General features: G+C 42.1%; 1 protein-coding gene across 9 annotated transcripts in view; it reads right to left on the reverse strand.

Annotated features, from left to right (window-relative positions):
• Positions 1-16,852, reverse strand: part of abi1a (abl-interactor 1a) — a 57,765-nt gene that overhangs the window by 12,764 nt on the left and 28,149 nt on the right. For 5 of the 9 annotated variants that reach the window (XM_074621629.1, XM_074621627.1, XM_074621624.1 and 2 more), the window contains exons 3-7: positions 13,041-13,217; positions 8,489-8,503; positions 6,608-6,711; positions 5,833-5,985; positions 452-552 (exon numbers count right to left, since the gene is read on the reverse strand). In XM_074621629.1, coding sequence (XP_074477730.1) covers positions 452-552; positions 5,833-5,985; positions 6,608-6,711; positions 8,489-8,503; positions 13,041-13,217 — 550 coding nt within the window. The remainder of the gene's footprint in view (positions 1-451; positions 553-5,832; positions 5,986-6,607; positions 6,712-8,488; positions 8,504-13,040; positions 13,218-16,852) is intronic. The other 4 variants (XM_074621623.1, XM_074621621.1, XM_074621625.1 and 1 more) reach the window with 1 other exon arrangement.

The following is a 16,852-nucleotide window of genomic DNA, read 5'->3' on the forward strand; positions in this document are numbered from 1 at the left end:
ATGCATATAGACACAGATGTGCACTTAGGATTTAAAGGCATGTAGTAGTATGCGTTGTTATGTAGCAGTTGCTCCGTCTACTGTCTAATGAATGCACCAAAGTTAACTCTCTCACAGGTATGCGTATTGTTCAAACAGCACAGTCTGTCAATGTTTAAAGAGTGTTATCTCATTTCACACAGGTCAAACAGACTTCCAAGTGCAAAAACAGTTTTTTCGGGGGGGGGAATATAAATAGATATTTGTTCTTTTTACTCACACCAGTTTTTTTGGAGCATGGGAAAGGTTAACAAAACTCTTAGTAGCGCTGTAAGGCAGGGTGGGGCAGGATTTATTGCAGGCGTTAAAAAAAAGCCTGAAGCTTGTTGAGTACAATCCTGTGCCCTCATTTCATATCAGCAATGAGAAAAAGCTGACTGTTAACTGTCACTATGCAGCTAGCAAAGCTCACCTGGTCCAGAGTTGGGGATGGAGGGTGTAGGCACGGCGATGGGAATGCCAATACCGCTGCTGCCGCTGTTCTCCCTGCTGCTGCTGCCCCCGCTGCTTCCACTGAGGGAGAAGAGAGAGACAAGGAGATATTCAGGGCACAGCAGGTAATACTGCAGATATATGACTGACTCTGCTGCTTCTGTGTCTTTTTTAGAGTTATCAGTACGACATCTTCTTCTCTCACACTGATTGTTTCTGTCTCTTGGCTTCTCAGTACTGAGCTGCATGCAGAGTGACACACCCAGGTGAGCGAGAGATGAGTCACTCTGGTGAAGACTTTTTGGTCAGAGTCAGTCATAGTAAATCTATGTATATTGGAATACATCCAGGATTATTATTTTTTTGTTTTCGTCATGCAAACCACCTGAATATATCTTCAGATCCTCTGATTGCCCCAAAACACTTGATCTAATTTACAGTAATTACCATACACACAGTGGTTTTATCTGGCAGCTCACATTACAACGGCGTTGAATCTCAGGCTAAATTCAAAACAAACGCTTCATTGTACGTGATTATGAGCCTTTGCCAAATCTATTCAAATGCTGTAGCATTAATGAATGGACTGAAAGCAACAAGCAGCTTTATGAGACAGTGTTCACACATGGATTCAAGGTGCAATATAGCAAATGTAGCAACAGATGCCCGCTAATATTAGCCAGTCAATTTCATCAGCGCTGATACAATTACAAAAAAGAGGCAATGAATGTGTTTCATATTTTTTTGTCCAGAAACATGTTCATATATATGAATGCATCACATTTGTAATGCTGTTTCATATGTGATAAACCACCTGTATATGTAAATGTTTCACTTGTTATTAAATGTCAAACTGATTTAAGATGTTGATATCTTACATTTCACATTTCACATATCTTTTTTACCACAATAAAGCTTTTATTCCCCCACATGATAAATATAATTAAAATGTGACATGTGCATTTTTTCGTATGCCAAATATTTGCTGAGATTCTTAGTTTCATATCATTATAGGCTTTTGGTTATCTGCTTTGACAATAACAAACAAAAAAGTAATATCAAGGTGTCAGTTTGGGCTCGGGGAACTTGATGGGAGATGGGAATTTATTGTATTTTTTTTTAACTCAACTCATTATTGTTTGGATTAATCATTAATTGACGCCCTTATCAATATCAATCTCATGATATGAGAGATTTAGGTTATCATAATATTCTGATGAATAAATGTTGTATCTTTCTGGTCTAAAACGCTGCATTTTCGTGTGATTAATCGCAGGATAATATATATTTTTCGAACTGTTGTTTTTATCATGAGTACTTTCTCACGGAACGAGAATATTACACTGCAAAAAAAGCGACGTCAAAAGGTCGATTTTTCTGAGCTTTCGCACCACGAATAAAGGGGATCAACTGATCACGTTGTGCGGAACAGACATATTCAAAATGTACATTATAGTGTTCAACAACACGGAGGCTCCGCAGTCCGAACCAAGACAGCAAACTGTATTATTCCTTTCAACCTTGGCAAAGGCAGCGCAGGCCAGATCCACTCCTTCCATTCTTACCTTTCACAATAAAAGCCCTACATTGGTAAACAGTTGCACAGTGTACATGAGGCAAAATCATGAGTATTTCACTAAAAGGAAACTAAAAATAGTTTACGAGTAAGGCAAGTATTTCACATTTTCTTGTTGTTTATTTGTCACGCCCCCCGTGTGTAAAGGCCAAGGACAGTTATTTCACTTATTTAACAGTTCTATTTGAGTGGCATTATAAACAAATAACTTGGCCATCATATACACAAAAGTAATAACTGTTTACAAAAAACCCTCTAATTTTGTCAATACTGCCCGTCCCCAGCCTCTGAGGATATAGGGCATGGGAGTGTGGTATGTATGTCAGCTCTGCAGTGGCCTGTATAAGCGCGGTTTCACCCTGCGTTTGACCCCGGGGCTCGTAGATCAACGCCCTCGCCCACTAAATCCCCCCTCTCGCTCTCTCTCTCTCTCTCTCCCTCTGGCCTTGATCCTCATTTCTGCTCCAGTCCCTCGCGCCCCACCTCTCCCTCTTTCTACCACTTTCATGCCTGCTTCCCAGCTGATCCTTCTCCCTACCTCTCACCTCTAACCATCCCTCGACCTCTTCCTCTTATCGCCTGTAAAGTGATTCCCCATACCCCTCGCCCCCGTCTCCTCTGATTCCTTCCATCCCTCTGAACCCACTCCCCTCCTCACCTCCCCCCCACATCTCTTTATCCCCGTTTCCCATCATCCCCCCTCTCCTCCTCTCTGATCCATGTCAGAGGAGCCCCGGGGCTCTCCAGGCACAAACAGCAGGGGTTACCCCTCTGAAGGAAGTTGGTGGCAGTGGGAGCCGAGTGTCTTTGGGGATAAAGGCTAAACAAAATCATGTCATCCCTCTTTTGAAGTGAACGTCATACTTCACTCCCCCCTTCTGCATGTTCTGGATTTATCCATTCTAATCCCTCTATAACTTAGCAGCTCCTTCTTCGCTAACCCATTTATCTCTTCCCCGGCTCTTGCTTTTGTTTCAAAGCGCTCGCTGTGAAATAAAAGCACTCCATCTTTCCACCTTCCTGCATGCCTGGCTCGCTCAGCCTCCACTCAACACAGCGAGCTGTTTATAAATCAACCGTCTGTAACGCACAGCGAAGCTTTCAAAAGTTCCAGCTCACTTGTTCACAGCTGACATAAAAATCCCCGGAGCCAATGAGGAGAAAGACACTGTTCTCTCTGTGTGAGAAACAAAAAGTAAAAACAATATGTAAAAACGATGTGCTTCTTAGGCATTGTGACATGATATGACTCGACATAAGTGGGGAAAAATAAGACCTACAAAGTAGCCCAGAGCATATTAATGAGATGAAAAAGATTGAAAGCTCTTTCCAAAGACTGACTATCGAGGCTTTTGATGTGCATAAATAACCTGAAGGGTTGCTGTAATCTAGCATAATAATTTAATACAACATGATTGCTCAGGGCTCTTCTCAAATAATCGGTATACAGTATAAAAGATAAATTATGTCAAATTCAAACTAAATATTTTGAGACTTTCTGAGACTAAATGCTCAGCGATACTGCTAAAAAACACTCTGGGTTTGCAGCTGTTCTATAGAGTGGTTCACAATTAATGTTAAGATTATTAAAAAGTAGCAGTGAAGTTGCCTTTTCAAGGTTTTGGTTCTACTTTAAAACCGTCACTTTGGAGGAGGTGATTAACAGGTAAACAGCGTGCAAAATACAGAGCTTCTAAATACCACACTGGACACCAAAAAAAAAACTTGAAACTATAAATATATTTATCTATAATGTAAGGTTTATTTACAAGTTGAAATGTGCAGAAACGGGCAGCTTGTGTATATCTTGCTGGTGCATAATAAGCAAAGTATAAATATAGGGTAATTACTATATTTAACTTATGTAGTTCTGCTTCCATGTGGCATATTTGAAAAGCCTCATTCAAGTATTTAAAGGTGATGAAGACGGTGAGATTGGGAGCATTACTATTGCCTCTGCACGGCTCCCTACATGGAAAAGGCTGAGCCGGCCGCTCGCAGCTAACAGTGAAAACAACGGCAACAGTGCTGACAGAGCTGTGAGGTCACAGTGACCTTTGATCACCAAAATATAATCAGTTCATCCTTGAGTCCAAGTGCATGTTGTGAGTGCTAATTTCGAAGAAATCTCAGTTCCTGAGATATCGCGTTCATGAGAATGGGACGGACGTAGGGACAACCTGAAAACATAATGCCTCCGGCCACGGCTGTCGCCAGCGTAGAGGCATAAAAACATTTACCATCCCCATATCAAAAGCCCTCATTATAAAAAAAAAGAAATAAAATACTTTAACAGTCTGTATATCACTGAACAGGCAAATGAAGGAGTGGAAGAGTAAATGATAGTTGAGGAAGAACAGCTGGCACAATTTAGAAAAAGCGGGAAAGGAAAGTCGAATACTCTGAGACAAGAAGATGAAGTTCCACTGGATTTCTACTTCATTTTAAAATAATTTATTGTATTTCACACCATCTTAAATTCATCCTGTTTAGTTTGGACAGTCGAAGCAGGAATTAATCAAATTGTATTTATTTATTTACTGGCTGTGACTATAATAAGCAGTATGTTTTCTTAACACAATAACGACAGCGTGCTCTTTCCCCACAGAAAGATGTCAGATAATAACAGCAGCATCACGCAGATGCCTACAGTATATTGGATTTAGGCCTGAGTCGAGGATGGCAGAGACGGATGAGCTGAATAAGCAGAGCCGACTTCAAGCCGGTGTAATCAAATAGTGATGCCACAGCAATATCAGCTGAGCAGGGCGGGTACGGCATCAGATTGTTAAAAGGGACATCAAGGCGGATGTAAACCACACATCAGCTACAGTGATGCTGCTTTGAGCATCTGAGGAAGTTTGGTTTTAATTGATGAAGTAGAAGAAGAACTTCTAGCTTTGTGCAAACATACGTGAGCAAGAAAGAGAAGTTGGTTTGGAGGGTCTGGAAAATAAAACACTTGTGTAATATTTATGAGCATCACAGTCAGCATAACAGGCTTTTTAGCTAATGAGGCGACTCCGCTCCCTCGTAACTCAAATTTGATGAAAGCACCTCCCAGCTTTCTCTGCACGGAGACTTCTGGGTAACAATCCTTGAGAGCCGTGTTCAAGGGTTTCCACGCTGCAGTTGACTTTTCTTTTTTATTTTTTTTGAAACAGCACTTTATATCCGAGGCTTTTACAGATATTAATATCAAAGTGATTCGAGAAACCCTCCGAGCCTCGTCAGACAAATGCTGGATTTAGTGCAGCGGCGAGGAGGAAGAGGTGCGAAAGTGATCCGAACAGCTGAACTAAGTGAGGAGATTAGAACTATATGACACAGTCAGGACCGGTGGGTTTAAATGGAGAGATGCTTTTCTCACATTACTGAAACATCGAGTACACATTTAGTGCTCAGTAAAGAGGTGTAGCTGGAACACTAATTCCACTCTTACCTATCCAAAAATGGGGAAAAAGTATAAAGTACCGGTCTCACTCGCTGTGTAAAGTTGATTAACATTTCAACTGCAGATTTGAGAGACTTTCATCCATAAAGTTTGTTGAGTAAATTTAGATCTCTTCATCATATCAGCAGGGAGCAAAACTGTCCGGCTGCTATCAATTTGATGTTATGGAATTTGATGCATACTTGCCAACCCTCTTGATTTTCCTGGGAGATTCACGTTTTTCATTGCCCCCTCCCTGTTTCCTCCCGGGATCACAATTCTCCAGTATTTCTCCCGTTTTATGGCAAATTTTTCACCTTTTTCATCTTTTCCCTTTATGTTTCTTATCTACCTGTGTGTGCGTTGCCTCTGGTTGAGCGACGCCGTGCGTCCAGGGCTGTGCTGCTGGCCGTGCTGGGTGCCTAGTCGGGCGGGGCTGGTCATGTAGTCGTTGGGCACCGTGGGCGGCTTCACCGGCTCCAGCGTCTTGTAGGATGTGTTGCGTCTGCAGCGGCCGAAGATGGAAAAAGGCAAATAAATAATAAATCAAGGACAGGAATGATCGTAATTCCGTGTTAATCCTACTATCAAAAACGGCGAGGCTGTGTTCACTAGAGCGTTGTAAATCCTATCAGTTTACCCAGCTGGATGCTACAGGCTGGATGTGAGTACATCACAGTTTACCCTTGGAATTAATATCTGATTAGTGTCGCTGATGACTGCTGCTGCGCATCAGACGGCGATGGGCTCCATCGGGGTGTGAGGCCCGTCTTACACTAGTTCCCAGGCGCCTGGATCCCTTCTCTCTGGCTTCACTTACATCAGTTTTGTCATTTCAAATGTGTATATGAGCCAGAACCACAATCACGACCACACTTGTGGTGAAAAATAATGTCCCGGGGCATCCTGTTAGCTCCGTGGGTTGTGTTTGCTCACTCTGTTACACTTCATCAAACATTTATTCATTAAAAAAGAAAAAGGCAAAAAATAATCGAAATAAATGCAACATGTACTTTAACTGCATGTTCTTGTATCGCCCCCACAAGGAGCTCTGCTTTTTTTCATTCAGTGTTTCATAATTAGAGGATTAGTCTTCCTTTCATGGTGACTGAAATGGAAATCTTTACCCGAGCGTGCCGCGCCCTGACATGGGAGGGCTCGGCGGCTTCTGCGTCGGCGGATTGGTCCTCGATAGTGTTCCTCCTCTGATCGACTGATTGTTTCCATGTTGCTGTGGTTAGAAGGAGAAAAAAAAACACTTATTTAACAAACTTCAGACACTTGTGTGACAGAAAAAAATCAAATGTTATAGGCTGCCCAGATGACAACTCATTCAACAACATAGATGTATATTTGAGTTGGTAATATTTGGAGAGTTATGTAATGCCACCCGAGCTTATGTTTAACTCTGCTGATTGCAGGTTAGAAACCTCTGGGTTGTTCCAATACGGCTTCTTGCAAAACACATGTGTCTAAACAAGCATGTAAGTACAGAAAAAACATCTGGATTTACAGTACTGCAAATTCAACATGTTTAGTAATAATTTATAAAGAAATTATAGAGTGTATTCCTTTGTCTGGGGAGCCTATAAGGATTTTAAATAAACTACAAAGCATTTATGGACAACTACACAACATGTAAAGTAAATGACACAGTTGGTAAATTGACAAGGAAGTTGTTACAGAGCCTCGGGCCTAGTCCACACATACGCAGGTACTTTTGTTACGTGACCGCATGTCATGTGACGAGGAACAACCAATTAACGCTGGCAGATATCTTCCGTAAATTAGAGTCTACTGTAAATATGTGGAGGAGAAGTTGATCATTTTAGTGCAGGGCTGCCAAGAGCTTTACAATCTGTCCCGTGGACTATTTTACTGGCTTCACCTTTTCTGTCCGAGGACGTCACAACATCCAGTTGAAAGGTGAGCCAATTAGACAGACAAATCGAGCAGTAAAGCTACTGTGAGGGATTTACGGTGCTGGAAACACATTTATCTGTGTTTTGACTTTGTTTAGTTTAGTCAGTGAAGCTTACTGCTAAATTACCACAAATTCTTTCGTAGTGGCCAAACGGTGGTACTGCAACTTCCGCGTCAGTCACGTGATGCATTGGGCCCAAAAATACATTTTCCTTTAGACTTACATTGGGAAAGAGACGTCTGTAACTCAGCGAAAACATTTTTTGGAGGTGAATCAACTTCCCAGTACGAACACCTAAATAGCGCTTATTTAAAAAAAAAATTAAAGATGTAACATGCACTAATAGCCGAATCCAGAGTTATTTCCCTTCCTCCGTTCATGTGAGTGAGACCCAGACCGAGGCTGGAGCGCAAGCCGTGATGTTGGGACCCCGTGACAGAGTCATGTAACCGAGCGGACGCTACTCCGCCAATCATCTTGGACGCTACTATGCCAAGATCCGGGTACTTTTCCAGACGGAAGTCGAGCCTTTAAGGCTTCATGCGCACACTGAGCAAGTCTCATAGGAATGACCGGGGCCCCGCTTCCAACGCTGTATCCAGTTCTTTTAATACATCCATGGTGTAAACATGTAAAAAGTCCTGTTAGCAGTTCATGTGGCCACGTCTGCCATCCGTGGATGTATAAATGCCATTGCACGACATAACATCGCCTAATTAGTGACGCATCACAAAGGAGATAAGAGCAAACGCTCTGACGTTACAAACCCAAAACTCAGTTTTCCCGGTCCACATGTCAACACTGAAAACAAAGTTTAAAAAGCTCAGTTTTCATTGACCTAAAACGCCGTTTGGGTGTAGACGAAAGCCCAAAACGCATAGAAAAAAGCTATGATAACAAAAAAATACCCATGTACATGTGGACAAGGCCTCAGAGTGTGTTCTAAGCTAAAAGGACTACAGTCTGTTAAAAGGAATAACATGGGAAGTGACAATAATAATCACATGTATAGGGGGTTTGCTGTGAAAGGAATCTATCAATAATACATCATAGTAGAATGGGTCATGTGACAAACCAGACTTACCTTGGCTTTTAGCCACTTATGAAGGCGTAGGAGAAAAAAAAAGACAGAGAAGAGAGAGAGAGAGAGAGAGAGAAAGAGGGCATGTCAAAATGGCCACGTCTAAACGGATCAGTAGAAGTCAGAGTACAAGCGAGCAGGAGGAAAATGATTCCTCGTTGTATTTACACTGAGTAAACATTTAGCAAGACCCGGGCGGGCAGGCAGGCCAGCGGTTACGAGTCATACTACCACTGAGGAAAACAGTGTGGCTCCATAGCTACAGCACCACACCCAGTGCCACGGTCGGGCTGGAAGGAAATCACAGGGATCTGATGGCAGAGCTATTGTGCACGAGTGAAGCAAGTTTTATATCTACAGGGTGTCTGAGATGGAAGAATTTACCTTTGTATATCTAAAAGCTATCATACATATGGATTTTAAGTCTACTGATTCGTTTTTTTGGTACATATAGAGGTTTGGACTCAGATGATGACATTACCGGCAGCGGTAAAATCCACCTTTGTAATGTACTTGTGTGGGCTGATGTCAAAGAGAATAAAGAGCCAACATATCAGTGGGGTTTGACAACGGCAGAGTCAAGTGGCTCATCTATAATGCAGCTTCCCCAGTGGCCGTTGCAGAAAGCATTGTAGCATCACAAGACCACGAGAGAGAGAAAGAGAGAAGATGAAACCCAAAAGCAAAAATCATGGCATAGGTCAGCATGAACGGCCTCTTTAAAAAACAGAACCACCTTCAGTGCAGCTGTGAAATTTCACATTCAAATTTCTCTCTCCCCACCGGGTTATCAGAGCTAGACGAGATTCACTTTACAATCTAGGTCATGCAAAGGCCTACTACTGCCTCCCCTTATCTTCCCGGCTAATGCCGTATCTCTGTTTTGCTGCACAAACCAGACTGTCAGCGTGGAAATGCTTTAGTTAACGTCCCAAGTTGAATTATGGGACAGACAGGTTCAGATTAAGGACATTATCAAGTAAAAAAAAAGGCTTAGCATGTCGAGCTGAGAGTGGAAATGTAGAGCAATGCAGTCTGTTAGAGTTCGGTGAGTCTGACGGGTCAGTAAAAAAAGAACACAAAACACTTCCCAAAATATATAGTCCAAACAAGATGACTAATTAGCAAGTAGACTTCTTCTTTTTCACCAGGAGGAACCCCCGGTGAGGTCTCCAAACTACATTTTGTCACAAAAACAAGCGAGAAATACACGTTAAATGACATGATACCATATGTGAGACACATTGTTGATGTTATTGTTGGCACATGTATTTATAAAATAGCGTGTTTCCACCGTTTTCCACACTATTTCTTACTATTTATTCCTCTCGGTGCAACAACAACTTTGCTCCGTGTTGCAAATGCAACACAAACAGTAAGTTCCTATTGTTACAGGCGACCCCTCCTCCCCCCAGGTTTCTCCTCAACTAGGGATGTGACAGCGAGGGAATCGTCCCACCCGTTAATACATTTGTGACAACACCGATGTTACCGTTTACACCGGACATTTAACAGAGAAGATGGCGGTCAATATGTTTAGCGCGCTTGCTTTGATCTTTACCGTCAATCACACCGACTGTGACCGCTCCGTCCTCCTCGCGACGATTGCCTCATTAACGTCATGGTTCCCTTATAGCATTGGGTTCAAATTTGAAATATTTTCCAAATAGGTGCTTTTACTTTTTGCTTCGCATCGTCTTGTCTGTCAACTCTCTCTCGTCCTGTGTGTGTGAAATATGACACCTGCTACTCCCAGCTGAGGCTCCATACGAAGCGTTTTTTAGCGTCCGTCGTCCGACTTTGTATTGATAACACGGCGCTGATACGCCAAAATGAACTAAATGGGTTTTATTTCTGAAAAAAAAAAAGCAAAACGACGCTGGGCAAGTAATGTAATCGGTGTGTGCCCGACCACCGTGTAACACCGGTAACAACGACTACCGAGGCAAGCCTATTCTCAACCTTGTGTTTCATTGGCTGCAGCTCGTGGTCGGAGTCCCTGACAGGTCCATGCTAGATATCTGGAATACGTCTGCGAGGCATCGGCGAGCGTTTTTGGCCAGTTCACACATGACACTCAAACAACCAACGGCGATTTTGCCTCTGATCTGGGTTTTTTTGTCGGGGAGCTCCATGAACTGGCAGTCATAACTTTGTCGACTCAAGTAGAAAAAATATCAAAATTCCCCCAAAAAAGTCTCCCTTTAAAGATAATCTTGTAAACTGACAATGCAAAATATCAAAGGAATGCAATCTAACTTCAAACACCTGACATCATCCCCGCTGACGAGATTAAACATCAGCTGACTGGAAGAATAAATCTCATCTTTCGTATTAAAGCTAAAAAGCATCACGTCACTGTCAGGACGCCTTGAGAGGCAGAAACATCCTGATCCGTCAGCTCCGCTTATTATTGATACGACGTTCAGATTAGATTATCTACCAGATGAATTTCACCTCCTCTTGTCTCTCAGTTTTTTTTCCTTATTGCTCGTTTGGATCTGAGAACAGCTTGTATTTAATAATGTATGTGAGCGCTACTTGGTGTCTCTTCTCTGCATTACGGCTCACACTTTGGTGTTTTAACTGTGCAAACACTGTGCAAGGCCGTAAAAACCAACTCAACATTTAGGCCAACTGCAAACACTCAGGCACATGTAGAGAGTTCCACAGTTAACTGGAGGCAATAGACATGATTTAAAGTCCCATTAAAGTATTGATTCTGGTCAGTAAGTAAACCGTGGCTATAGATATTCTATACAAGCCGGGGATCTGACAGCTGCCATCACAGGATGCTATATGAAGTAATATGGAGTATTGATGCTGAATATTGATTGGCTCTTTGGGCTGTGACATGCATAGATGAAAGGAGGTGAGTGATGTAGGACGGCTGCAGGAGTGTGTGTGTGTGTGTGTGTGTGTGTGTGTGTGTGTGTGTGTGTGTGTGTGTGTGTGTGCGTGCGTTCCCCCATCACCATCACCAACTAAACGCTGCATTCATAAAAGGAGAAAATCCATTGAGATTAGGCCCACAGTAATATGTAATGTTCTTAAAATAGACGCATCAAACACTCTCAAAGCAGCCATGAAGCACGATGGTTTCGGTAATTTGACACTATTGTGCAATCATGTAGTGGTATCCTAATTTTGAGCAACTCTCCTGTTTAATATTGAACACAGAAGAGACACAAGTGTGGATGATTCACACATGCCTCGCTGTGATTTGGCTTGCTTTTTGCCCCTGTGATTATATCATAATAAACTTTATTTATAGAGCACTTTTCATACATGAGATGTAGCTCAAAGTGCTTTCAAAATAGAAAAAAAACTAGATAATAAAAAGACATTAGATGCTAAAATGTATAAGTGAAATGAAAAAACAGAGAGCATTAAGAATAATAAAAAGAGAGAATAAGTAAAAAACAATATAATCTGTTGATTTAAGTTTTTCATGGTTAAAAACTAGTGATTAATTGTGCAACAGTATTCAAGTTTTATGAACCTCAAATTAAGCTATAAATATAAATACTAAATCATTATATAGAAATACTATTTGGAGCTAGAGCCAGGTGTCAATTAGCTTAGTTTAACATAAAGACTGAAAGCAGGGGGAAACAGCTAGTTTGGCTCCCTCCAAAATTAATAAATAACATTGCAAACCTGGTCCCTGTCGTGGGAAACACACCCAAATAAAACCGTTCAATCCCCGTTCGCCATCACACCCTTCCATCATGACTGACGGGTCCAACGCAATTCCCTACACAGTAAATTGAGAATGACACAATGGCTTTTATCCTTTTAACCTGCCTTATCAATGCCTGTAACGCTACGGGACGGTAATGTCGGGCCTCTAATCCAATCTGTGTGAAAGCTGCAATTGATTGTCTGATTGATGGGACAGGGGACGCTCAAGGGGCAAAAAATGCCTCCGGCCATCAGGAAATGATGTCATTACCGCCACTGCCAGGACGACCCAGTGACCCCTAAAGCGAGCCCTAATGGCAGAGAGAGAGAGTGAAAATGTCACATCAGAGTTTATCACATCAAAATCAGCTTCTCTGCCGCCTTTCAGATGTGGAAATAAACTACAAATGTAATTGTAACATCATTCCTCCGCGGAGGTTTAGAGAAACTGGAGATTACGAGAGCGGTCCGAGGCCTAAGTGCCTTTAAAAACGTCTCGCAAATTTGTCCTCCACTGGTTCGTTTTTTTCTCTAAGAATAGAGCTGCTTTCTGAAAGCTACATGATGTAATCACTTTTTTTAGTTCATCTCCGCCCCCAACCCGTTCCCACCAACCCACACTGAAACATATTCCTGTAGGGTCAGAAGGGGTGCTTTCTGAAGATGAAAGACAAAGCACAAGAGATGGAGTGTGAGCCAGAAAACGAGTCAAAGTGGGAGAGAGAGAGGAGAGGGCGGGAGATAGGAATACCTCTGGCTAGAAAGAGCGGAGGGGGAAGGGAGGAAAATTAGATATAGAGGAAGAACAGAAGCAGAGAAACTAATGCACTGAGAGAAATCTGATCTAAAGTAGAGAAAAAAGTGTGCTCACCTTAACGCCATGGCCGACGTCGTCCAGTACAGTGTAGTCAACGGGCTTCCTGATGTACCTGACGGGCCGCTCCATATTAGCCGGCGCTATGATCTTATGGGTCCTCGCCGTGTTCTTGTTGGTGGTCAGGATCCCGATCTCCCGCCTGGCCACCTTCTCTTTATGGATGTCCACCGTCTGTAAGTGACAGAATGACAGAAGAGGGGATGTGATCGATGCTACTGTGGAAACACAAGAGACGTACGGCACAACAAGGACCGCTGGGATTCAATGAACTCGTCATACAGCAGCTTAAGAAGGTTTAATTAAATCACGAGGCCGTGCTTTTCATCACCGGGGTCGTAATCTTTTTACAACAGCCAGTGCACACTAATAAAATCGATTGCGGTGGAGACGAAGGTCTGAACAGAAGAATGACCGAAGCATGTGCATGTGAACATTTCAACAATGAATTGAGTTACTGACCACTGAATCTAGTATATAAAGACTAATTAATTCAGCAAATTATTAAACTCAAAATACACACACAAAAAGAGAGAAAACTATTAAATAAAATGTGATTGAAGTGACATAATTGAGAGACCACTGCATTCATATTTCAGAGGAATAAAATTAAGTCTATTGTGTATTTAACTCGAATCCTCACAGATTTCTATTATCAGGAAAACGTCTCTTTCATCTTCCGTTTGCCAAATGCTTGGGCCAAACTGTGATGCATTATTTATGCTCCTCGAGACCAAGAGTGTTTTCCTACTGAAATTGCACCAATGTTCCATTAATTAGCCCGTCCCCTTTTATAAAAACTAATCACTTTAAAGATGCATTAGGAAAACTTGGCTCCAAATGACAAAAAATAACTTATTGGACAGCTGAACTCATGACTCTTTTTTTTATACCCTGCATGCCAGAAAAAAATGCAGCATTATGACTTCAATGAGGCAGCAGAGCTAAAGTTTCTCAATCTGGATTGATTACTGTTATTGAACTATTTTAAAGTTTCATGTGTCACCTAACTTGGGCAAATTGTCCATTCATACTTTCATTTGTGCACACAAGGTGAATCTTTGTCGTACAAACTTTTGTGGATAAGAAACTCTTTATTTGTTGATGGCCGTAGGTGAGTGTATTTTTTTTGAGCAGTGTATTTTAGCCACCTAAAACAAAGGCCCACCTGAAAAAAAAAATCTATATCAGTTTATGTGTACACTATATTTAGAATATTTTCACCGTTTTACCTTTCCATCATTCCCCTTTTTGACGTTGAACTGAAGCAGTTATCTATGCTCTCGTAAAAGCCGCCAGACTTCATTGAAAAACCTGTAATTTTACCTCGCAGAACACGGGAGTTGCTGGTCTACCGCTGACTCGATTGGTGAGTTTGTTCGTGTTATTGTGTGACTTTGGTTTGTTCGGATTCACCAAAGTCACACAATAGCACAGACAAACTAACAGATCAAAGCAGCGATAAACCAGCAACACCTGTTCTGCAAGGTAAAATTACAGGGTTTTTTCTTCAATGGAATCTGGAGTCAGCGTACACTTAAACCGATATTGATTTCTTTGATGGGCCTTTCTTTTAGGTGGCTAAAATACATTTTGCTGTCGGGTCCCATCCACAGCAGTACATTGCTTTGCTCCTGTGCTGTAACTCCTGTCTTCTTCTCCAAGCTTGGGGTGTGTTGACCGTCATCTACTGTAGGTAATACACTGACTACAGATAAGTACCTCATACAACCCCACTTCAAAACACCCAAACTATCCCTTTAAAAGGCCAAGGTAATGTCTTGTTTTGTCAGACCAACAATTCCCAGATCCAGAAATACTCAATTCACACCGTTATAAAACAGAGAAAAGCCCCAAATCCTCACAGTGTAGAAGCTAGAGCCAAAGCATGTTTCACATTTTTGCTTAATAAATGATTAGTTGATTATCAAAGCAGTTGATAACTAATTTTCTGCCAGTCAACTGTCATCAAGGAGGCCCATCAACTATCACGTTCAAACACCACTGACATATCTTCTACAGATCTAAATATCATAACACATCGCTGCATTTCCATCCCCTGCTCAGCCTCCACACGCCGGGAGGAGCCCAGGAGCAGCTGCCCTTCCTCTGAGAGATGAAAGGCTGCAATGTCTGCTGAGGGCAGACCAGTAAAACGATGGTCTCTCACAGGGGGGGAAGGAGTCCGCAGCGACCAGCGCCAACAGAGGATTCCTTTCATGCCACGGGGATCTGGAGCTGGACTGAGCTCTGTCTCTGTTCCACTGTATGGCCTTCAAGTATCACTCGTCCCAGAGTTGAGGGAATCAACAACACTGCTGGACTTGTGTGTAGTCCGGTACGTAGTGCAGTGATCTCTGGACAATATCAAGTCTAATTTTAAACCTGGGAGCTGACAAGCTCTCGTGCAAACCGATGCAAAGCAGATTTTACCTCTCACAGGACACACACGGATATAGGAAAGTGGATCGTTGAAATGACAGAAAACAGAGGGAATCAATATTTCATAACAGGCGAAGATGCTCATCCATAATTGCTCCCACAGAGACTTTCCCATACAAAGGGGAAACATCCGTTCTGTTCCAGTGCCCTGTTGTGTCTGTTTGAATTAAGAGCGATGGCAGAGCGTTGACTACAGTCATCTTTTTTAACTCGAGCTGCCAGTACATGAGAGGCCTCTTAATGTAAAAAAGATCTGTGGTGACAAAGTCTTCCCAATGAGGCGAACAAACCAATGCACAAATATTTCCATTTTAGCAGAAGCTCCAGTGTGTAAGGCCTCCACTACGATTGTGTTTGTGCTAATAATCTGACTCCACAGCTCAGAGATAATTCCCAAATTTCAAAACTGTCATAAATCATGATCGTCCGGATACAACTGGGCCAAAACCTAATCAGTCTTTTTGGCTTCTAATTGCAGGAGAGTGATGAGGTACAGCGATGGACCCAAACAGAGGAAGGCATAAAGGAGGAGTAGGGAATAGCTCAGTCATTCTAGGTCTGGTTTTACTTGCAAAACAAAGCTTTAAAAGGGTGGGTCCATTATTTATTTATTTAGGTTTTTATATCATTCTGTAACTTTCCAGTTGTGAAATCACACAATAACGCAAACAAACTAACCGATTGTTGCAGCGGTAGACCAGCAACTCCCATGTTCTGCAAGGTAAAATGACTGTTTTTGTGAATGAAGTCTGGTGTCTTTGAAGACAGTGATATAACAGCTTCAGTTGCCCGTCGGAAAGGGCTGCTGCTCCCGTCCACAGCCGCTTTACCTCGCCATCAGACAGCCCTTTCCGACGGGGAACCGAAGTCGTTATATTGCCCTCTTCAAAGCCACCAGACTCCATTCACAAAAATAATAATTTTATCTTGCAGAGCATGGGAGAATACATACAACCCCACTTCAAAAAATCCTAAATAACCCTTTCAGTTGACTCAGCTAGTGCTAACGTTCACATTATTCTTAACCTTATTGATTAACTTACTTTGGTAACCTACGTCACTGCTTTTTGCTAAAGACTGAGTTGGCGTTTCCATTTGAAAAGAAATGGAAAACAACGCAGATGGACCCACATTTTAACCTCATTTCACTTCACTGTGACCTCAACACACCGACTTCTCCTACAGACCTTGTAAAGTCATTGTTATCATGAGATATAATGGGGAAGAGCCAAAACTCAAAAAGAGGAAAAGTGCCACAATAAACCACCGAAAGAAAGTCCTCCCTAAACAAGAGAACTGTTGTTGAAATATTGTTTCTAAATTTGGAAAGCATCTGGCCTTGGCCAAACACACTCCCCTTATCAGAG

Source organism: Sebastes fasciatus, chromosome 21, assembly GCF_043250625.1.
Source record: "Sebastes fasciatus isolate fSebFas1 chromosome 21, fSebFas1.pri, whole genome shotgun sequence".
NCBI classification, from domain to species: Eukaryota; Metazoa; Chordata; class Actinopteri; order Perciformes; family Sebastidae; genus Sebastes; species Sebastes fasciatus.